Source organism: Sphaeramia orbicularis, chromosome 11, assembly GCF_902148855.1.
Source record: "Sphaeramia orbicularis chromosome 11, fSphaOr1.1, whole genome shotgun sequence".
Lineage (NCBI taxonomy): Eukaryota > Metazoa > Chordata > Actinopteri > Kurtiformes > Apogonidae > Sphaeramia > Sphaeramia orbicularis.
The window spans coordinates 22,780,705-22,805,683 of NC_043967.1; the positions used below are offsets into that span (position 1 = coordinate 22,780,705).

A 24,979-nucleotide genomic window follows, 5' to 3' on the forward strand; every position below is an offset into this window, starting at 1 on the left:
GAAATGAATACTGTATATAAATATGAGGGCTATAAAAAAAAGCTATTAAGTGGAAAATAACACACTTCAATAAAGGAATATCTGACTTACATCAACCGACCTGAATTTTGAATATTTATCTTGAAAGATCTTTTTTCTTTTTTTTTTTTTTTAGATGTATTTACTTATTGAGACTTAATCTTTTTAAGATTATTTGACTTGTTCCAACAATTTTCATCTTGAGCTACCACACTTAGATATTACAACTAATTTTAAGTAATATATTTAACAAAACAAGCTACATTGTAGAGGGATGAATATGGCGGACACAGGAACTGGAACAGGAACATCGCAAATTTTTACTTGTTTTATGCAGTTTTGCCTATATATATATATGTATATATATTGAGTGATTACATCTTCATACTTAGTAGTATGTAATAGTCTTCAATCTTACTATGAGGAAGACTTGAAACAAGTATATTCTGCTTGAAATAAGAATTTTAACATTCTATGATCCTTATATTATATTGTCTTATTTTAAGAGGACTTGATAAGTGCAATTTTCCTACTGTGCCGGCATGTAATTTTACTTGAAATCAGACATTTTAACCCAATAATGAGTTTAATTTTCTTATTTTTGCACAGGCCTTTTTGCAGTGCACGAAAAAACACAGATCCTTAACCACAGATTTGAGACTAAACATCTGTATTCTTACCCGGAAAAAATGTGAACATATATTTCATTTTGAAAATTCTAACTTACATTTTTAGGTTTCATTGTGTTCCGTTGTTGTGTCCATCATAGCGGCAGTCGATACACGATTCTTTATTACCTCCGCCAAGGAGGTTATGTTTTTGCCAGGGTTTGTTTGTTTGTTTGTTTGTCTGTCTGTCTGTTTGTCTGTCTGTTAGTGTGCAACATAACTCAAAAAGTTATGGACAGATTTGGATGAAATTTTCAGGGTTTGTTGGAAATGGGAAAAGGAAGAAATGATTAAATTTTGGTGGTGATCGGGGGTGGGGGGGCCCACGGGGGGGGCACAGACCAGCAAATTTCATCAAAATCTGTCCATAACTTTTTGAGTTATGTTGCACACTAACAGACAGACAAACAGACAGACAGACAGACAAACAAACAGACAAACAAACCCTGGCAAAAACATAACCTCCTTGGCGTGGGGGGGCCCACGGGGGGGGCCACTGATCAGCCTTGGCGGAGGTCTGCGCTCTCCGAGTGCTTTTCTAGTTCAGCTATGCAATGGCGACTTGACATCTGGGGAGGGAAATGCATTGTGCTGGCAGCTAAACTGAGCCAAACCATGACGACCTGAGGTATGACAGGCTGGTACTAGCACAGACTAGGTTTACATGACAATTAAAAACATGAATTAATGCATTAGGTCGACTAAGACTCTAAAAGTAAAAGTAAACATGTTAGTTTGACTGAAATTGAAATTTTAATAGTCGGACTAATACACCCAGATAATGCGATTGAAAGTCGATCTACTCCTACATGTAAACCGACCTGATGGACTGGAACAGGATGAGGTGTTCTGCACATGTGCTAGAACACAATAAATAAAGCAGACACAAAGTACGCTACATACAAATTTGCAAAGCTGTCTAGTTTACTTTTGAGTTGATGACCGTTGAGTCTTGTGTTCAGTGACAGCGTAGGTTAAAAGGCTGAAAGAGTGTATGTCACCACCTGTTGTAGGCAACGTGATTTCAACAATAAATCTATTACAATCTAGTGCATATAAACAGAAACAAAGACAACAGAAAAATTCCATAAGGTCCTCACCATGGACGGACGGACGGACGGACGGACGGACGGACGGACGGACGGACGGACGGACGGACGGACAGACAGACAGACAGACAGACAGACAGACAGACAGATAGATAGAGTAAAAAAAAAAAAACAAGAACACACACGCTATATGAAATAAATTAGAAGACCTGGATAAAACTAAAAAATTTAAAAAATTGGATAGTTGAACTTTAAGGGGCAAAACAAACTGCAGTGTTCAGTTTAATGAGTGTGAAATGTAATCAGTGGTTTTATTTTATATATTTTTTAATTAATTTGCAACTCACAATTTTTGGTTTTAATATTCATTCTCTGAGTCTAAAGCACAGGTGTCAAACATGTGGCCCAGGGGCCAAATCTGGCCCGCCAAAGGGTCCGGTCCGGCCCTTGGGATGAATTTGTGAAATGCAAAAATTACACTAAAATATAAACACTCCTTTTATTTCTGGTTCCACATTCAGACCAATTGAATCTCAAGTGGGTCAGACCAGTAAAACACTATCATAATAACATAGAAATAATGTCAACTTCAAATGTTTGTCTTTGTAAATGTAAATATTTTCATGTATTTACACTAAAACAAAGTATAATTTCGCAAAAAATGTGAATAACTTGTCATGTGTTAAGAGAAGTAAGTACAATTTTAACAATATTCTGCCCGTTATTCAATGTTTTGTGTATTTGTAGATCCACTGTGATCTGTAAGTTATAATGAACATGTGTAAATGATAAACTGAGGCATAATATTGTCAAAATTACACTTATTTTTTCAGTTTGTTCATATTATTCACATTGTTTGAAAGGATAGTTCATAGATTTAAACCTTGTCATTGTTTAATTTTACTTTTTCACTATAAAATATACAGAAAATTGTGGAGCTGACATTATTTATGTATTATTATGTTATTATTTTACTGGTTTGGCCCACTTCAGATCTAATTTAGCTCAATGTGGCCCCTGAACTAAAATGAGTTTGACACCCCAGGTCTAAAGCAAAATAACTCTGGGGATATAATCGAGGGTTATTTTTGAGACTCCTCTGACAAACATAGACGTTACTTTCCACAGGTTTAGTCCTCACACTGGAGGCTTTGAAAAAGGCGTTTGTGTCAAATTGCCCCAGACTTCAGGTGTAAAGGTGTGAAGTGTCACTGACCCTTCTGATTTGTGTTCCAGTTCGGTTTTCCCTCATGGTCTACCTGAGGAGTTCACTCTGATCTTCACTCTGGCATTGAAGAAGCCTGCCCTGAGGGACACCATCTACCTCTTTCAGATATCTGATCAACGGGGATACCCACAGGTGCAGCTCACTGTCATTCTACGCCTCAAATACACTCTTCTCCCTTTAAATCCATCCTTGTTGGATTCACTTCCTCATTTCCTACCTCCTCTATTGACTTCCTTCGATTACTTTCTCTCTCCTTCATTCTGTTCTCTCTTACCCAGCATCCTCTCGTGCCTTTTATTCATCACACCTTTTGTCTATTCATTCTCACTTCTGCATAGTTTTGCATAGTCACCCCCCCCCCTTCCCTCTCATGACACCTTCTCAATTCTCCCCCTTTTCATTCCACACGCCTTTTGTCCTCTCTTATTCTTCATCTGACCCCCCCCCTCCCCCTCTTCCACGAGCTCTCCGTCTTTCCATCTTCCTCCTCCATCATCTTCCACTCTCCTCTTTCATTCACCTTCATTGTTATTCATGTGTGTTCCATGATGAAGCACTGGAGTCCCTCTGAGTCCCCCATAATCACTACAAGTCTGAGGCCACATTTAAATACTCAATGTGTATGATGGATGGAGGCCAGGTCACCTCATTAGAAGTGATTGATCGGCCGTACGGCTCGTGTGTGTAATTAATACCTCATCCCTTTTACCTCATCTGTGCTACTGTGTTCAACAGCATTCTTATGTAATAGTCACATGGACACGTGACTGTTCTGTTACAGACACTTCCACTTGTTAGACAGAGAAGTAGCAGTTGAGCGCAAGGTTAAAATCGTTAACGAAAACAAACGAAATGACGAAAACTAGAATTGTAAAAACATTTTCGTTAACTGAAATAAATAAAAACTATAATTAAAAGAAAAAAACGATAACTAACTGAAAGTGTGTTGTGTGCTTACTAGTGCTGGGCAGCGATTAAAATTTTTAATTGCAATTAATCGCATCAATTGGCATCAACAGCGTGTATTGCCTTTCAGTGATATTTCAGACTGGAAGTACTGCGGTGATAAAAAATAATTCCACATGTCAGTGCTTCCAAACAACTGTGTCCTTCTCAACCCCACCATCTGAAGACATTTAAAATGAAAATGTCCATGGAAAAAACCACTACAGGGTGGGGAAGCAAAATTTACAATATTTTGAGGCAGGGATTGAAAGACAGTGTATGACCAATTAGTTTATTGAAAGTCATGAGAATTTATTTGCCACAAGAAAATTTACATAATAGAAAATGTTTTTATTCTATGTGTCCTCCTTCTTTCTCAGTAACTGCCTTCACAAGCTTCCTGAAACTTGCGCAAGTGTTCCTCAAATATTCGGGTGACAACTTCTCCCATTCTTCTTTAATAGTATCTTCCAGACTTTCTCCTAATAGTTTTGCTCATAGTCATTCTCTTCTTTCCATTATAAACAGTCTTTATGGACACTCCAAGTATTTTTGAAATCTCCTTTGGTGTGACGAGTGCATTCAGCAAATCACACACTCTTTGACGTTTGCTTTCCTGATTACTCATATGGGCAAAAGTTTCTGAAAAGGTATGGATAATAGTGTTAGGTATGATTATGACATCAATATATGTTTGGTTTCAAAACAACTGACGGAGTGCCTGCTGAGAAAAAACAACTAAATGTTCATTGTAAATTTTGCTTCCCCACCCTGTACTTTTACACATGTTTATGTCCCCACCAGTGTATTTCTAGTTGTGAGTGATTGACAGGAGTCTTAAGCCCACTAATAAGTACTAATACTAATAAGCCCAATAATATGTGATGTTCAGTTGTTCAAAGCAAGCAAAAGGGGCCCTGAAGTGGTCAGAATAAGTTGCACTAATGTATGTTTTGTCCTTGCGGTGTTCCCGTAGTCGGTTCGGACATAAGAACGAACTAACACACGTTTCTTTCACTCTGTATGGCCCCAAAAACGTTTGCCTGTGAGTATTTTATGTTTAGTTGTTGTAAGAATGAATAGTATCAAATATCTCTGATGTGAACCTTTGTTGCTGGATAAAAAGATGTTGTAAATCTTAAATTAAACTGTAAATGCTAATTGTTAGCGTGTCTATGGATTTTCCCATTCAAGTTAGCATCGAGATAAAATTACTGCTAATACAACATTCACATCGTAAATGAGTAAAGGTTAGTTCAAAGGCTGACATATTAGACCTAAACACAACCAGTGAATTTACATAAACTTAACATGAACCTGCATAAAGAATTAGCAACCCATCTGTGACTGCTAGCATAAACGAATTAGCTTAAACATGTTAATAACACATTGTAATAAACACATCGAAAATAACGTCATAAACATGTTTTTAACTGCACGTTTGCATGTGAAATTATTTAGTAAACAACAGAATGATTGATACATACAGGCGTTGCTTCTGCAGGAGTAACACAAAGTTTGATTCAGCATTACTTGTAAAGTTCGCTCTTTTCTCCTCTCAGCACACAGCACCGGCGTGTGGACCGCCAAAATAAAAGCATGAGTTTCAAAATAAGAGTCAGTAAAACTTGCTTGAAAGGCAGAACAATAATAAAATGGCGTTAACGTGAGATAAAAAAATTGTCGGCGTTATTTAATGCGTCAACTTGCCCAGCCCTAGTGCTTACAAAACTAACTAAAACAGATAAAAATTATGGATAAAATTCCCTTTGTTTTCGTCTTTGTCAATGTTGTATTGATACGAAATCGATTTATTTCGCTCTAGCAATTTTATCTAGCAGCACCATACGACACTTCACAGTCCATCACTTGTGGTTTATAGTCATCTTCTGGTCCCCATTCTACCTGGAAACATGGAGACTAAAGTTGGGAGAAAGCAGCAGAGTCCTGTCTGGGATTTATTTGAATGTGACGGGGAAGAAGAGAAAAGATACAGAAAAAACTAAACTAAAACTAAGCATTTAAAAAATAACAAAAACTAATGAACCTAACAAACCTGCTCTAAAAACGAATTAAAACTAACTGAATTAGAGAAAAAAAAAAGTCAAAACTAAATAAAACTAAAACTAAACTATAATGAAAAATCCAAAACTATAACCTTGGTTGAGAGAATAGGTATTTAGAGCATTTATTTGTGCAAAATAGGTGAAAGTAAAAACAAAGTAAAAGAAGCACAACATAGAAAATTGAGGGTATAACTAATAAAAGGCAGAATAGTATTTGAAACTTAACGCAGTGTATGATGTTCGTCACCAGTTTGTCATCAAATGTGTAAAACCTGAATGAAGTATTACAAATCCGTTAGTCTTTCCCTGATTGCACACCTGAATCACTTATCTTATCTTATCTTATCTTATCTTATCTTATCTTATCTTATCTTATCTTATCTTATCTTATCTTATCTTATCTTATCTTATCAGAGTGTGAATGTGTGAGTGAATGAATAAGGGATCCACTGTTCATGCTTTAGTATGTGTTAATAGAAAAGCGCTATATAAATCTAATCCACTATAACCACATTGTATCGTATCTTATCTATTCTTATCTTATCCTTATGATACGACACAATAAGATAAGATAAGATAAGATAAGATAAGATAAGATAAGATAAGATACAATACGATACGATACGATACGATACGATACAATACAATACGATATGATATGGTACAGTATGATACAGTACAATTATAGTGGATTAGATTAATATAAAGCATGAACAGTGGATCCCTTATTCATTCACTCACACATTCACACTCAGATAAGATAAGATAAGATAAGATAAGACTTTATTGATCCCACCATGGGGAAATTGCAGCATTTACAGCAGCAAAAATGCAAAAAACAAAGTGCAGAAAGATAGGCAGAAACACTGAAGAGTGAAACATAAGAAAAAAAGAAAATCTTTTATATTACTGGTCTTGTACATATATTCATACTTTTTTTTTTTTTTTTTTTTTTTTTTTACATGTTTACACCATAAATAAGTAGCCATAAGGGTTAAAAATGAAGTAAGTTAAAAAAAAAAAAAAAAAATCTCTGCATTTTCTTCACAGCTGCAAAATAAGAGTCAGCTCCTGAAAAACAATATATTTTTTAATAAAACCCTGAAATAATGAAGCTAGGTGATGCAGGAGGTAAAAAACAGTAAGTTTTATAAATAAAATAAGCTCAGTGACAACCATGCCTTACAGCATGGGAAGAACCGTAGTATTTAACACACAGTAGTGAGGATAATAATTATCTAAGGTAATAAATCAGACCAAGCAGGCATTTATAAAATATCCCCATTATCCAAAATTGATATAAACTAGCCTTATTAATAAGCTTCTTTCTACAGTACTAAAGGAAAGCATGTTTTATCTTCATAAAAGAAAGAGTTTCTTTGCTAATAAGGGGGTGGGCGATAAATCAGTAACCCCACAAATGTCTTCAGACATTTCAGAGTTAGTTTTTACTAAACTTTGATCAATATTGATATTATTATCATTATAGTGTTTTTAATGTTCTAGATATCTGGAATATTTGTCTTTTTCTTACATATTATTGCATCTAGTGTTTTCAACTCTTACTCACGAAGAAAAAATCAATTCTGAATATAAAATAAATGATTTTATCAATTATTTTATTGTGATAGTCATTGGCCACCATTAACATGAACATTTTAATCATGATAATATTTCAAATGAACAGAAATGGAAAGTCTCAAGATTTTTGTCCATATATTGTATTTATCTTATTTTCTCTTCCATCCAAATTCTGCTGCTGCTCTATGACCCTAATATTTCTACCATTGTTAGTAGTATACAACATGTAGTTTTAAGGCTGTAATATGTTACATTTCTCTATTAAAATAGTTCAAAGTCACTGTGTAATGTTACTTGTGGCTGTGAACTTACTAAATGAAATGCCATAATATGAAAATACTGTTGTTGTTCTTTTTTAACACCCTTCCCATTCACATTATCATCCATTCCCTGCTAGTATACATATACATAGAGGGAGGGCTCATATAGACTAAAGTGTACAGGGACAGGACAAGACAAAGTGACGGATAGACACAAGACAGTGGGACAAAACAGACATAAGACAAAACAATGGGACAGACCGGCTAAGTGGTTGCTGTTGAAAATACTGTATTTAACTAAAGGTAATGAGAATAAAACTGGACAAAACATAGCAAATCGTCGCTGCCAGGCAGAAACCTTGTAAGCCCGTTTTTGTTTTTTTTTATGTTATAAAACGATTCTATTGGTCAGTCTTCATGTTGGCCTGATGGTTTCAGAAATATTTAACCCAGTGTTTTTCAACCTTGGGGTCGGGACCCCACAAAGGGGTCACCTGAAATTTCTAGTAATTGACAAAAAAAAACTTACTAATAAAAATTTACATTCTATAGCCTAAATGTTGTCTAAAATTAACATTTATTTGCTACATATTACTATTACACGATGAAAAACAAATTAATTTTAGCAAATAAAATGTCTCCTTTTTGAATGGCTGGGGTCACCTGAAATTTCTAATAATTTATTTTTAAAAAATTAAAACTTATTAATAAAAATTAACATTATATAGTCTAAATGTTGTCTTTATTTGCAACATATTATAGCAAACTATTACACGATGAAAAATAAATTAATTTTAGCAAATGTAGTGTCTGGGGTTGCTTGAAATTTGTGACGTTAAGATGGGGTCATGAGCCAAAAAAGGTTAGGCACCACTGCTTTAACCAATGACAACAGTTGAAAACGGCTTGTGACTACATTTTTCATTCCTTGATTCATTTATTCAGAATATACATTGTTTTTTTCCAGTTTCCTGAAAAATAACTGTTTTGGACATAAAAGGTTTTCGCCTGACAGCGACACAAGCACACATGATTTTTGTCACATGAGCTTTTTGTCAGTGGTGGAAAAATCCTCACACTATTTCACAACATGTTATAATATGGCTTTTGCTATCGTTTTGAGTGAAATAATCTTAAATTGCATTATTGACTTTTCCATCCATGTCTCAGTTTTCTGTAGAACTAAACAGCGCTGACAACACCCTGTCCCTGCGAGCCCTCGGGGTGGACCCTGAGGCCGATCTGGTGAGCTGTGTTTTCACCGGAGAGGGGGTTGAGTCCCTGAAGGACCTGCGCTGGCATAAGGTCGCCCTCAGCGTACGTCAGGGAGCGGCCTCCCTCCACGTGGACTGCAGTTCCATTGAGACCAAGCCCCTGGATCCCCGTGGAGTTCTACCCACTGATGGACACACCCTGCTGGGCATCCGGGCCTCTGATGCTGGGCCGGTGCAGGTACGGATCGATGGAGAAAATACAAAGAAAAGAAAATAATAGGAAAGCCTGTGTGAGCTTTTGATTTAGAATGCAGTGTGTGACGTCTCTGCCTCCACTATTGAAATGTTTTTGATCAAGGTTAAGCCTCACACGGTAAATGTCATTTCAGTTTATTCTTTCAAAGTGTCAGAAACTTAGTGGAAACACTTTGTTTTAAGGTGTATGTAATAAGTTTTTATAGATACTTCGGGCCTTATGATACGCCTGGTAACTTTAGTTATTTTGATCATTTATTCTCAGTCTTATGTCACCCTCAGTGTGACTCTGAAAATGTCTATGACTTTGGAAAGAGTTGTGATCAGTGTCTGAATGTGCAGTTGTAGATGTGAGACAGGAGTAGTTCAGGGACAATCAGTATGACAGTGAATTACAGGATACGTAAGCAGAGTTTATTTTGTTTTTGTTTGTTTTTTTAACCCTATAACACCAAACGTATCATATTTGACACATGAGTTTTGAAGCCCTCTACATGATCAGTGTGATAATTTTTTTCTTGAAAAACCTGATGTATACAATTAGATACATACAATTAATGGAAAGTCCACCGGGGGGAGGAATTCATTCACCAGAGGCCTTTCCAGTGACACTACAAGACTGTCATTAATGAGGAAGGAGGAAGAACTTTGGCAATTTTGAAAAGGAATTTTCAATTTGTTAGACATGTTTGTGTTATATTATGTTTTTGCTTGCTCAAAAATAATAGTATTTGAGGATTGAGGCCCGATGTATCAAATATGATACAAAATTGAAACTAATACATGGAAATTGATTTTAAACAAAAATGGGGGGGGGTTGTTCAGAATAACCAATAAAGGCTCCAGTTTGAAAGAACTGGAATTTTATGTCAGTGATTTAATAGTTCAGGCTTTACAGGGTTAACTGGTTTTGCCTCCTAATTAAAGCCCACTTAAAATGTATTATTCATTTATATGTATGCTTTATTTAGAATATTTTGTCCTCTTTATCTTGCAATAATACCATTGTTTCCCATGGGAAAGTGAAGCCCTTAAATCCTCTTAAACCTACCAAATGTCCCCAACAAAAACAGCCATTCTGCAGCCTATGTTTGTGTGTCATTGTGGTATTTTAATATATTACTACAAACAAGTAAATTATCTGATCGATGAAGCCGTTTTATGATTCTGATGTTCTGAATAGAGAAACAGACCTGTCAGAAAATGTATGACATTTGGTTAAATATTACTGAAGGACGGAAGTAGACTGAACAACACTGATTAGAAGTGGTAGCAGGGATTTTTATTTTTTTTTTAAATACATTTCATGATCTAGAGAAGTAATAAAACAATACTAAAATTATCACATTTCAAATAGGAAGTGGGGAATTGAGCTGTTTCCACCTAAAAGCAAATGCAGATTTCTACATATTTGTTAACTTGTATATGTGTTCAGATTCATGTTCAGATTCAAATTTATTTGTCATTTCAGCATATAATATACACAGAAGCAAAATACTGTACTCAGGTCCCGATTGTCAGCAGCATTTAGTAAATGCTAAAAAATACTGATCAAAATAATAAAATACTGATAAAATACTGTTATCACCAGCATTGATGCATTTCATTACTATTAAATTAGATGATTCTGTCTACAGCTCAAGAAATCTTATAAACACTAATAAGCACTTTACTAAGAGCCTTATTACATATGGGTGCTTCTATTAAACTAGTCCCTAAAAACAGGACAGAGGGGCTAAATATTCAAACCAGATGTAGACTAATGTTATCAAGCAAGTTTGGAAGCACTTTTGGTCTTTTTTAAGAATAAATATTTACTGAGATAAAACAGAAACTATTTTCACATAAAGCACATTTTCATATTATTTTTATACAAAAATCCGCATGTAACACGGTAAAAAGGACACAAAAATTACACACTACTATTTTTTCCAATATCTCTTTATTCTCTCACAGTTACATTTTGGGAATCAAACTAATTATACAAGGCAGAGTGTTTCACAAAAATGACCGCTGTTGCAAAATCACTAACAATTTATTTGTGTTAAACTGGGCAGGTTCTGCATGTAACTCCAGTGGACACAATGGGTTACACACGAAACCTGGAATGAGACTGAGATTCATGAAAAACCTGCATGTCTGGATTAGGAAAACCACTAGGATCATCAAATTTAACACAGTGTCTTTATTTATAGTGCTATGTAAGATCATTTACAGCCATGTTTTCAAGATAAAATGCACTGACACCTAGGTAGCTTTTCCTGTCCCAATTTTGGTCCTAATTTTGGCCCCAATATTTTATTAAAAATTCATTAATTTTAGGATGACTCAGAACAAAAGTATAATTTTTTGCATTTATCTGAGGTCATCATTAGGTACATCCTGGAAGGAAATATGTCTCAATTTCTCTTTTATTATAAGGTCTAAAATGCTGGTAAAGTGCCAGATACCAAAATAAACCCAGTTTCATAGAAGCACCCATATTAATGTATCTATTACAAGCACCTTAATATAAAACATATCCAGCGTTGTTTTATGACCTGCCCCATGTCAGTTGCATAAGAGGCTTTAATCATGGAATTAAAAGTGCTTTGCTATAATGCATACAGAAGTGTAATATTGCTTTCAGACCTGTTTGTATTTCGTGAGCGTGTTTTATACCATTGGCTACGTCCCTGAGGTGATGTTCTGTTTGAGGCAATCTCATTCAGTCCTGATTAAAAAAACCAGACACGCTACCTGGGAGAAGCCTGCAGTAAGCCAGGACTATTAACACTGAATAGATCCAGTAATCCAAGCACTTAGTTTGACGATCAATTAACTGGCCCAGTTAGGAGCCGGGCCAGGTCGTTTGTTAGCTTAGCGCCAACGTATTGTACACACACACACACACACACACACACACACACACACACACACACACACACACACACACAGTCACGTCAACCTCCTGACAAAGCGTGTTCCTAATACTTTGCATAAATGAGAAATTAATTGGCTTTCACTTGTGTTTACGACCTAATTTAAACTTTATTTACATGTCAGAATTAACCAAACAGAAGGCCTATGGAGACCTGAGTATGAATGTCATCTTGTCTTTTCCCTCAGATGGACGTTCAGCAGGTGATGCTGTACTGCGACCCCTCCCTCGCCATTCAGGAAGCGTGCTGCGAGATACCGGGGGCTCGGGTGAGGCCAGCAACATTTTTCTGTTTATCCTCAGTCGCAGTCGCACCTACTTCACTGTAAAAGTTGTGCAGTTTGGAAAGCCTTTTTGCAGGAAAAGCTGAGTTTGCATCACAAAAATGAATTCACTCCAGAGGCTTAATCAGTAATACCTTGTCGTTACGGTGTATTATGCCTTATATTTGGTCACAAAGCACAAAGAAAAGAAAACTTGCATGACTTTCATTTTGGTATGCAGGGAGAGTCCTTAATGTATTGCACTCCAACAATTACTTGGCTTAGGCTTCCACAGATATGAAAAAAAATCCTGACTTATTATGCTGCTTAGCAAAATATTCTTCAGAGGAGTTGCTTAACATTGCATATTATGTATGCAAACTGACAACTGTTTACAGTAATTCCATTGTGTTCAATTATATCACATCTAATGCAGTTTGCCAATATTGTTTGTACTCTGAAAGTGTGCCTAAATGCCTAATTGAAAATATCACATGCTCTTTCTCGCAGCCTCAGAAGTACAATTTCCTACCCGCCTTCTCTCTTGCTCTCTTTTTTTTAACTTGCTCTTCTACCTCGTCTCTTAATCTCTATTTTTGTGTACTTATTGTCTGCAGGCTTCAGACAAAAGAATTATCAAATAGAAACAGATTCATTGGACTTAAATACAACAGCGTGTTTGTACTGACAGGCAAAAACAGAGCGAGTGATTGTTCAGGTATGGGAAGAATTGCAAACAGCCTGTTCTTGGGTTTATTTCTGAGCTGAAGGTATTTTTGTGCTCAGCCAACTTTTTGTCAAAATCCTCCAGGGTGTCTGTGCTTATGTGTCTGCATGTACTTGGATGTGTCTTTTTCATTACCTCCAGCAAAGGTGTTATGTGATCACTTGTGCTTGTCTATCAGTTGGGTTATGAAACAAACTACTGCATATATTTTCATGAAACTTGGAGGATGGGTAAGGCCTGGACCAAGAATAAACTTATTATATGTTGGAACAGATCCTTAACCCATAAAGACCAAGTGTTATTATTGAGGCAGTTCCCAAATCAATTTTTGTCTCTATTTAACCTTTCTGAAGTGATTTTTCAATATTCATTATAATATTATCCTCTGTATTTTGCATTTTTTTCAGTGAAATGTAAGTGTTTTTCTGTATTTAGTTTACTGATCATGAGGGATGGGCACCTTTCACATTTAAACCGATACCATACTGATACTTGGTTCCTGGGACATACAACGGTACCTGTTTTTGGTACTTTTTGTTTGTATGTGTGGTCAGGGGCATCATTACCAATTGTGGGCCCCATGAAAAATAAACATTGTGGACCCTTCATAAAATTCAGTATCTAGTTGATTTGTTGGTGGCGTGAAACAAAACTTAAACTTTACATATTTTCAACATCCGACTCCCGACTTCTATGCCTCTGTTACACAGCGGATCTTACACTAAATTTTCACAACTTCTAACCTGTATCCACTGGACCCCTCCACTGCTCTGTGGGCTCCCCACAAAGGCTGGGCCCCATGAATTTGTCATGTTTAACCCCCCCCCCCATTTATGGCACCCCAGTGCGTGGTGATTAAATTCATTTTGTCTATTAAAAAACTAATAAAAACCTCTGAATTCTGAATATTTATTTCTCAACATCACTAGTGAAATAACAACATAAAACTTGTGAAAACTTGAGCAAAGTGTATGTGAGGGAGGGCAAATAACTTAAAAATAAATATAACATGTATAATATTTTACAAACCAAGACAAGCCACTCCCCCTACATGAACTGGACTTCACATGTTCAGTAGTTCTTTTTGAGGAACACCAACATATCTACTTTTTCTGGCAAGAGCCAAACCCGCTCCACGCTGACTTTTTTTTTTTTTTTTTTTTTTTTTGATGCCACTTCTTCTTCCATGATGCAGTGACAATGCCTGGTGTGGGAGTCCTAGCCTGTGCTCCTTTGGGGCTTTCTAATATTGTTCATTCCTCAGCCTTCAGGTGTAGATTATGTTTGACTAAGTGTTTCCTCAGGTTTGAGGTGTGACAGGCTTTACATCAGGGGTGTCAAACTCATTTTAGTTCAGGGGCCACATTAAGCCAAATTTGTTCTGAAATGGGCCGGACCAGTAAAATAATAACATAATAATATATAAATAATGTCAACTCCAAACTTTCCTCTATGTTTTAGAGTGAAAAAAGTAAAATTATGCAATTAAAATGTTTACATCTAGCAACTGTCCTGTAAAACAATGTGAATAACATGAACAAACTGAAATTTCTTAAGAAAACTAAGTGCAATTTTAACAATATTATGTCTTATCATTTACACAAGTAAATTACAACTTACAGATCACAGTGGATCAACAAATACACAAAACATTTAATAACAGACGGAATGTTGGTAAACTTGCACGTCAGACATTTCAAAATGTTCATATTTGTTCAGGTTATTTGTGTTTTTGTTAAATGATAGTGTGTTTTAGTGTAAATACAGTAAAATGACATGAAAATGTTTACATTTACAGAGACAAAAAATTGGAGTTGTGAGTATTTAAAGGTTATTATGATAATATTTTACTGATCTGACCCACTTGAGATAAAATCAGTCTGTATATGGAACTTGGACTAAAATCATTAATATATTTAGTGTAATTTTTGCATTTCACAAATTCATCCCAGGGGCCAGACTGGACCCTTTGGCAGACTGGATTTGGCGCCCAGGCCGCATGTTTGAGACCTCTGCTTTACATTTAGCATTACAGATATTGCTGTCGTCACCTCGACGCTGTTGCGGCAGACATGCCTCCACTTTCTCCCCAACACACGCAACACAAGGATGCATTCAAGTACCGAAATGTGGTACCGCTTGACTTTACGTGAATCAATACTCGGTAGTACTGACGGAATTCAGTCAGTACCAATAAAAACACCAACTTTGGTTCTTATCCCTACTGATCATATAGATATTCATAAAAGCTAAGTTTAAAGTAGAAGGTTATATCAAAAACAGAGAAAACTGAAGAAAAACTGACTTTTTCAACAAAACATATTATGAACTGAACATAAACCCAGTGTCTTCATCCACTGTCATCAATCCAGCTCTATGGGTTTTACTGGTGAATAAATGTTGTAGAAGATGACGGTGTTTCTATGTTCAATAGGGAGCCGCTGAACATCCAAATGGGTCATATCTGATGACCATGAATATATGACAAACTGTATTTTACACCATGTATTGATAGGATTAGTGGATCAGAAGATATTAAACAGATTACATCAGTTAATGATTTTGGTAGATAGTGGATGTTTGGGTCTCACTTAAATCAGCCTCATTTTATTAGATGAACTTCAGCTTGAAAGTTTTCCCCATGTATTAGTATGCTCATATGTGTATACTAGTCCTGTACTTGTCAGGTTTAAACTGGCCTACTTTACTTAAATAATGTACTTTTCAATGTATGAGTGCACAGCTACACAGTTATACCATGAACTCTACTCTAAGTAGGGTGACCAGGTGTCCCACTTTGTGAGGGACTGTGCAGTATTTTCATCCTTTGTCCCCATGTCCCACATATTAAAACAATGTTGCACAGTTTTATGTTTAAGCAAATACCTGATACTAACCAAGTTTCCATTCAACTGTGTAGCAAATTCAGATAATCTGCATACAAAAATGTGAATTTCTGCACGTATTCATTAACTGTTCCGCTATTATGAGGTCTACAGTAGGTTCAGTTCAGTCTCTGTTGTGATTTTTCCAGATTTTATAAGATAAGATAAATCTTTATGGTCATTGCACCAATGTACTGTGTGCACAGGGCAATGAAATTGAAGCAATGCCCGATATGGTGCAAAAGAGAAATCACACAACAGTAAAAAAACACCCAACAAAAAAAAACAGAACAAAATAAAATCTACAAAATGTGCAAGAATATGTATATGTGCAGAATAAATAAATACAATGTATAAAAGAATCTTGCTGAAGGTTATACTACACTTGCTTATACAAACTGTTGGCAACAAAACATTAAATAACATGGAAAAACAAGACAATATTGATTGAAAAGATGTAGGCTGAAGGACAGGTTATTACACCTACTCTTTGTATATATTAAGTGAAGCAGCTCTGTAGGTGAAAGCAACAGTGAAAAAAACAGTCTGTCCTCCACAGTCACAGTTAGCAAGTTATGTATAGAAAGTAAATTAAATATAAGAAGTGTTTTATACAAAAGACATATGTTGTGGTCATGCATTACTTTAAATTGGTTCTTTACATTTTTTATAAACTTTTTTTTCAACCTTGTCGAAGCCGTTCCACACGTTTACCCTTTTTACAGATATACCTACTATGTCTACTTTTTGTGTAGATGCATATGAGTAGTTTATATTATTTTATATATAATTTTCTTTTTTTATTGAATGTAAGTTTTCTATCTTAACTGTCAATCTGGGTGAAAATCCTGCAGCCAAGACTGAAACAGTGATTAATATTTGTCAAGGTCCTGTCGTTCAATATCTGATTCATCATTATTTTAATGGGATATAAAATAAATTCACTCGCTGTGACATTGTGTCAGTTTAAAGTGGCTTTTCAGACTTTTCCAATTAGTATTTCATACAGTAACATGGTACCTGAGCATCTGACTGGGACCTTCTTATCCAACTTTTCCACCACTCCAAAGCAATAAAGCATTGGAAGGACAGAATTGTGTTATTTCAAGATGTACTTTAATTAGCTTTTTTTATGTGACAATTTTAAGTGCTTAAGTGTTTAAAAGCAGCTGGATAGAAACAATTTTTCATATAACTTTTAAGAAAGTGATGGGGCGAGACCACCTATGTCGAGACCAAGTCAAGACCGAGTCTTTGAGGAAGCAAGACCGAGTTGAGACCAAGACCATAAAAACGAGTCAGTTTTGACTGGTCGCTCATCTTGTCTTTGCTCTGTGATCGCACCAGCAACTGAAGTGAAGTCACTGACACTTACTGAACGCAGACTCTTTGCATTGCACCATGGGATGTACTTTTCAAATAATGATCTTCAACATTCCATATGTTTGTTTTTTTTATTATTTCAATTTATTTGTACTGATGGATAATTGGATCTTTTGTTAACATGAACATAGAAAAAAATCTGTTTGTCTTGAGGACTCACTCTGAAATTATGAGTCCTTCTCTTCTCACTGTGGTCTGAGACCGAGCTTTTATGAACATTACATGAACAGTAAATTAAATATAGGAAAATACATGATTTTCACAGTGCAATGCAAAATACACAGCACAATATTAGAATAAATGATAAATCACTTAAGAAAGGCTAAAAATAGAGAAAAATTAACTTGGGAACTGCCCCAAATAAGTCTTTATGCCTTAACTATCGTGATGAATTTGAAGCATTGTAAGTTTTGATCATATGTTGTCCTCTTTTCCCCAAAACTGTATACTTCTAGCCCAGTCATCATCTGTCATCTGTCTATATGTACATCAGTGTCTATATAATTATTCTTCACCAAATCGTCAGGTCTCTGTCATGTTTGATATTTAGGTTCAACTTGGAAAGTTCTTGGACTAGTTTTTAGGTGTCGAACCTTGACCTTCCTTTTTAAGGTCAAATCGGTATTGCTGCATCAAATTTAGCCTTTAGGGGTCATTACAACATTCAGCATTGATCTTGTTAATGAAATAATTGACATTATGTATTATTATTATTATTATTATTATTATTATTATTATTATTATTATTATTATCATTATTATTATTATTAATAATAATAATAATAATAATAATAATAATAATAATAATAAAATGCAGTATTTGTAACCGGTTATATTTGAATATCACCACCACAATAACAACACATCATCCAGTAGAGACAAACATGTCTTGCTACTGTTTTTTTTTTTTTTTTTTTTTTTTGCTAGCATTCACTTAGATGCAGTAATACAAAAGGGAATCTGTTTTAGGATGGATACAGTGATGTGGTCGACAAAATGTGTTCAAATCCAGATGAAACCCCCATTTTTTCTCTTTGGCTTTTAACCAAGTATGAGATGTGGATTGTATAGTTGTCTTGTCCTCTGTTTTAATTGTATTTTGTTATATATATATATATATTTTTTTTTTTTTCTTTCTTTTTTTTTTTTTTTTTTACTCTGTTTCTTAGTAATATGTATATTTATTTATTGCAAATGTGTACAGCACTTTGGCCAACCTTGCTGTTATTTTAAAGTGCTTTACAAATAAAATTGGATTGATTGGATTCTGGCTGTAAAATCTCCAAAGCATGTAATGAGGAAATATGACCCTGAACGCATTAAATTTGGATTCATAATGGCAGGCACTGATGAGCAGAATATTTATTTTGGTCATTAAATCTGACGGCTGACCCATATTTACAGCTCACCTTTTTTCTGTTCCACTATGTTTTATTTTGTCTCAGTTATTTGCAAAGGTGGCTTTAGTAGTCAGGACTGGGCCTTAAATGACAAAACCTCTGCTTTAGATAAACATACGGTGAACTATATCTATAGGTATACCATCTGTGATGGTGTTAATATCAAACATAGGGAGCCCTCTAGTGGTCACAATAAGTTGCAGTAACGTCCATTTTGTACTTCCGGTGTTCCCGTAGTCAGTTCAGCCCTAAGAAGGAACTAAACAGACACGGTTTTCGTACTTTGTAGGGCCAGGAAATCGTTTGCCTGTGATTATCTTTACGGTCAGTTGTTGTAGGAATTAATACTAAAAATATCTCTGATGTAGACCTTTGCTGTTGGATAAAAGGACGTCGTAAATTTCCAGTTAATTTGTAAATGCTAATCGTTAGCACGTCTATGGAGTGTCCCATTGAAGTTAGCCTCGAGCTAGCGATTTGATTTCTATTAATTTAATGCATGATGCCAGGTAAATATACTGAGGCAACACTCACACACGCACGCACGCACGCACGCACACACACACACACACACACACACACACACACACACACACACACACATACACACACACACACACACATACACACACACTCAAGGAGCAGAATACCTTGGGTTGACTAGTTGAGTCACATCACAAGTACAGTGTTGTAACAAATTACAAGTAGGCCCTTCATAGCTAAGTTATGTTGAGTTTATCTGTGTTACCGACATGAGAACTGCATTGAAAACATACTCTTACATGTCAAAGACTTATGCTGAACTGAATTACATGATTGCATGGCCTTCACAGAGGTATGTGCTCATTGAATGCCCCTGCAGTTAAAAGTGTAAGGCAGACAAATAGCATAAGAAGTTCCTTTAGAAGTTTGAAAGTGCACAATTTTTAAAAGCAAGGAAAAATTGATTAGGAGTTTGAAGATGAAAAACATCTTCTGTTTTGCTCAAGGCGTGTGTGCTGCAGGGCTGCCTCCGAGCTGCATTTACATCTGAAATAAGGAAAGGAAGAGCGTGTACACACTCGAATACACACTTGCATGCTCATATGACCGTGAAGGCTGATGAGCCTTAAAGCTGCAGGAAACCAAATCAAAAGGGAAAACAAAAAACAAAAACTGAAATTGGCGATACACACCTTCTTTCTGCAGCTCTCTCCTCTCAGTCCAAGTACAAAAAAGCAAATTATAAATGACCTGATGCTGTTTTATGTCACTAGGCAACTTTTCCAAGCATCACTTCTGAAGAAATCTTAACTGTGGATGATAAATCACAATGTAAATTTTCAGACCACTTAAAGTGCAATATACTAAAGGTAATAATAACACCACAACTATCAAACATTGCAGTTTTAAAACACAAAGGAAAAACCACAGAACATGCAGTTGCCTATTACTTTTGACGTTGATGCCTAATTGTTAGGTACAACCTGTTTCAGCTCCTCTTTACATGAAAATGCATGCGAATTCAAAAGAAGCCCACTTGGTTTTGGTGTTATGGATTGTTGAGTCCTGTTCCACATGTCACTATGCTTTTCCATAAAATATAACTTTACTGGAAGTACATACATTTTAGATTAACCCAGTATTTGATGGAAAAAAAAAAAGTCTTGACATGATATGTTCATGGATCCTCATTATGTCTAAATCATGAACAACAAAATATACAATGGTGTTAATAACAACAAGACAATAAGATTAGAATTTAAAACAGCACAAATTTCACTTCCAAGTGATATATAGAAACTATTTACAATTAAAGAGGGGGGTTATAGCTATAGAGGGACACTAAATGTGAAGTATTTTGCAAGATTAAACCTTATAATGAGGTCCATTTAACATTATGGAATGGTTTTGTGGACTGGTATGAAAGAGAATATCAGTGTAAAAATATAATTCGATTGAAGAAAGTGTATAAAATTTATATTTTTCAGAGGTATAGTAATGAAGAAAAGTGTGTAATGGTAACAGTTGCTAATGGTGAAGGCCTATAGACCTGCTTTGCTTTGTTTTCTGCCTTTTGGGGACTGAAAATTTAGGCTACCTAATTTTGTGTAGGTACTGCATTCACATATTGATTAGTTAAGTAATATAAAATTAGGGTGGAACAAGATAAGCTTCTTCCTACTGCCATTTTGGACACCAAGTGCTAGTAATGGACTACATTGAAATAACTGTACATTTTGTTTGGTCTTATCTTGTTGCTTTCTGTATTCTAAAGTGTTCTATTGAAATCTGTGTTTTGTTTTGTTTTTTCTTTTCCTTTCATTTGCCTTAATGATTTTGTTCGTTATTGGGTTGAAAATAAAGTTTATCATCATAAGATAAGATCAGCTAAGATAAGACTTTCCTGTCCCACATTTGGGGAATTTGCAGTATTACAGCAGCATAAGGGATACCAAAATGAAGATTAAAAATGAAAATGAAAAAATGACTGATTAAAATGAATGGACTATTTCAGTACTTTACACTCTGGTGTGTGTTTTATCTGTTTTGTCAGTTATATGTCAGCTAAACCAGCTAAAGACAGGTTCCTGTCAAAAGTTATCATCACGTTAAAGTCGAGTGACGGGTTTCAGGTTAAAAAAACAAAACAAAATGGTATTCAGTTTTATCTGAAATCTTTTTTTTTTTTTGGCATGATTGCAGTGCCCTCCAGATGTTCCCAAGAGCCGTCGTGCTGCTGAAAATGACCTGCTGGAAAACACTTTTAATCAGGTGAAGTAGCAATCAAATGCACACACAGACATTTTGGTACCACATATGGCTTTGCATACTAACTTGTACAATCATTGGCAAACTCTTTGGTCTGTTAGTGGTCTGCACTTGGGAAAAATTGACTCGGGCAAATATTTGAGCTTCATTGTGACATACCACAACACATGTCTCTCATCAGGTGCAGACACAGCCCACACAGACACAGGCAAACAGCTGGCTTCAAGCAACTTTGTGCTTTAGACAGACTGAGTCGTCTGAAAGCCTTTACTGGCAGGCGAACGCTGGCCGGCAGGACTGACAGCGAGAGTTCTCCCCTGAAACTCTCACTGGAATTTTTTTTTTTTACTCTGCCACAGTGTTTAGCACTGGTGAGTTTTATACAACTTCAGTTAAGTGAAGTCTGCTGGTAGCATTTGCTCTAAGGCATTGTCCACACGAAACCGCATCTTTTCCTATTCGATCGTTTTTCTTTGTCGTTTTCAAAAAAGTGCTCCGTAAAACACAGATTTGTTTCAGGAATTATCTGCGTCCACACAAAACTACTGAAAATGATGTAGTACAAATGCCAGGCCTGTATGTGGCATTGTGATGCTCTCGCAAAAACGGAGAAGAAGACATGGAGCATGCACATAAAGCTTGCTTGGTTCTACCAGGTCTGATCCAGTATTTCCTCCTGGTTGCCACTCTCCACTGTCGTTCCAAGAGCATGTAGTGAATATTGTTATCTATGGTTGCTTGTTGCTTATTGTAATGAAAGAGTAGCTGAAGATTTTGATTTAATATTTCCAATAAGCTCAATAGCTGTTGTAGCATGAGCACTAGTATGTAGTCCACCATTGTTGTTGTTGTTGTTGTTGTTGTAGTAAAGTGGCATCTTGCCTCCAGGGTGAAAGGTTAGAGAGGCGGTGCTATGACATCATCGTTTTAGAAAAATTGCAGTTTGGTCGTATACATGAAGATGGAAAACCGGCGTTTTCAAATTTATCCACTTTGGGACCCGGTTTCTAAAAGCTGCGGTTTCAGTGGCGTTTCATGTAGGTGAAATGCCTATCTGATACAAAACTTTTGCAGATATGACCGACACTGTCTTCGTATGGACAGGGCCTAAGTATCCGTGAGCTAAGTTGAATGCATGGTAACCAGAGCCTTAAGCAACACATGGGAGCACTTCCACAAATTTCCATTTTTTTTTTTTTTTTTTTTTTAATAGTTGCTTTAGTACGAAGCCTGATACACGAAGTTCATCCAGTATAACATAAAGGCAATTTATTTTTGTTTCCACACCCACTTGTTTCATCATTCATGTTAATGGGATCTATATCCAATTATCTATTCATTAGGGCCTGGTGTTTGTCTTGTGGAGAGCTGGTGTTAACTTAGAGCTCTGGCAGGCTACAGAACGCAGTAATCAATCCCTTAGATGGTCCCAGGCAGAGGAGGCTACGATAACTCAAGCATGCCATGTCTCTCTGTTTCTATTCTGTTCATATCTTATTTCTCTTTCACAAACACACACACACACACCCATATGCTCTGACTCACTCTGTTTCTATTCTTATCTGTATGTTAGCTTTGTACGCAGTAAATGAACTATGAAATCCAAAATTCCAGTGTGCCGGCCAGATGTTACAGAACTATAGTGCTGTTTTTATTCAGCTAAGCCGGCCTGAGTGACAGCGTGTTTAACGCATACGTGGAACTTTGTGTTTTATACATGTGGGACAAATTGTTGCCATGGGGAAGGAGTGCCGGTTAAACTGGGGTCAGCTGCTCTACATTATGTTATATTTCAGTGCATATTTAAAGTACAGTGGACAGCTGTCTGTTTTAGGGGATGTGAAACAGTCTGACAATATAGCTTCTAGCAAACACATGGATTTGATCTTTTGGAGTGTTGGTTGACTGAATAAAACCTATGTTTTTCCTCATAGACAGCTGTACTGTAGTAGTGTTTAAGATGTTACAGTCAAATAGTATTATAGTGGAAACATGTCAAAAAGTTTTACACCTACACTTACACCTTCTTGTACATGTGTTGTCACTACTAGCTTCAAAAAACAAAAATGGTAGACACAAAATGGGAGTCCGTAAGCCTTTTTACATTGGCTATTTGTGCTTTTTTCTACAGTCTATGTTTAGAGTTAATAATGACCTAGTCGGATGATGAGTGTATCAAAAAAGGAAAGGTGTTCCTTCTAGGTGACGTCTAGGGTACATTGATTCCGATACATAGACATCCTGGGAAAAAAAAAAAAAAATTCCCACACTGATATTTCATTTTAGTGCCTCAAGCTTTGATTCTGACATGCATTCATTGTGGCATTGTTTTGATAAAGGTATTAAATTTATTTTTCTTCCTGTCATTTTTGGGACTCTTAACATTGCTGAACCTAGACCTGATCAACTGAACCAACCCCAGATCATAACACTGCCCCCACAGGCTTGTACTGTAGGCACTAGGCATGATGGGTATTCGCTTCATCCATCACTCTAGAACAGGGTCAATCTGGACTCATCAGACCACATGACCTTTATCCATTGATCGTGATCTTTGTGTTCTTTAACAAACTGATGATTGTTTAAGAAATGAGAAGCTACTGCTTCAGTTACAGTTAAAGAACACATTTCAAACTGGAACACAATCCCTGCAGTAATAATCTAATGGAAGAATCTGAACTGTTTGCTGAATGAAATCCAGGTGGGGATCTTTGAGTGTTGGTTTGCTGTATTTTTGAGAAGCCAAGTGAGTATTATGGTCTGCAAGGAGTACAATAGTACCAACAACAGAACAACTGTGCTAACTATGCTACTTTCATGTTGTAATGAGAAAGGACAGAAACAGCCCTGCAACGGTTGTCTAATTTCAGTTCCAAGTAGAAGTTTTCTGATCCAGTTGGATGGTAAGTCTAAACTGTAGTCCATGTCTGATGATGAAGTTTTGAAAGACTGAGCATATTTCTTACACTGCCTGACCTAAAGAAAGCCAGACACAATATCCCGTTGGACTGTCTTTAGCTTTGATTACAGGACACATTTACCATGGCATCATTTATGGCAGGGTTTCTCAACCTTTTTTGAACCAAGCCCCACTAATGGCATCATGAGCCTACTGCCCCCCCCCCCAAACAAAATTTTGGAACTGGATGGGTGGTGTGGAGTGTACATAATTCTACAAGTAATGTAACGGACCTGTATATGGAGGACATAATGGGTTATAGTGCATCTTTAGATAAAGCTGTGAGAAAGTGAACGTGAGCTTCCCTCACCTTATCATGGACAACCTGCTGCCCCCAGAGCACAAACTGTGGGCCACACACACAATGTGCTGGACAATCTACCCGCCTCTCCCCGGCCAATCCAGAC

At 36.2% G+C, this 24,979-nt stretch overlaps 1 protein-coding gene across 8 annotated transcripts in view; it reads left to right on the plus strand.

The window, feature by feature from the left end:
- col16a1 (collagen, type XVI, alpha 1) overlaps window positions 1-24,979 on the plus strand; it is a 144,569-nt gene that overhangs the window by 59,544 nt on the left and 60,046 nt on the right. For all 8 annotated transcript variants that reach the window (XM_030147680.1, XM_030147681.1, XM_030147683.1 and 5 more), the window contains exons 5-8: window positions 2,972-3,095; window positions 8,986-9,267; window positions 12,393-12,473; window positions 21,548-21,616. In XM_030147680.1, coding sequence (XP_030003540.1) covers window positions 2,972-3,095; window positions 8,986-9,267; window positions 12,393-12,473; window positions 21,548-21,616 — 556 coding nt within the window. The remainder of the gene's footprint in view (window positions 1-2,971; window positions 3,096-8,985; window positions 9,268-12,392; window positions 12,474-21,547; window positions 21,617-24,979) is intronic.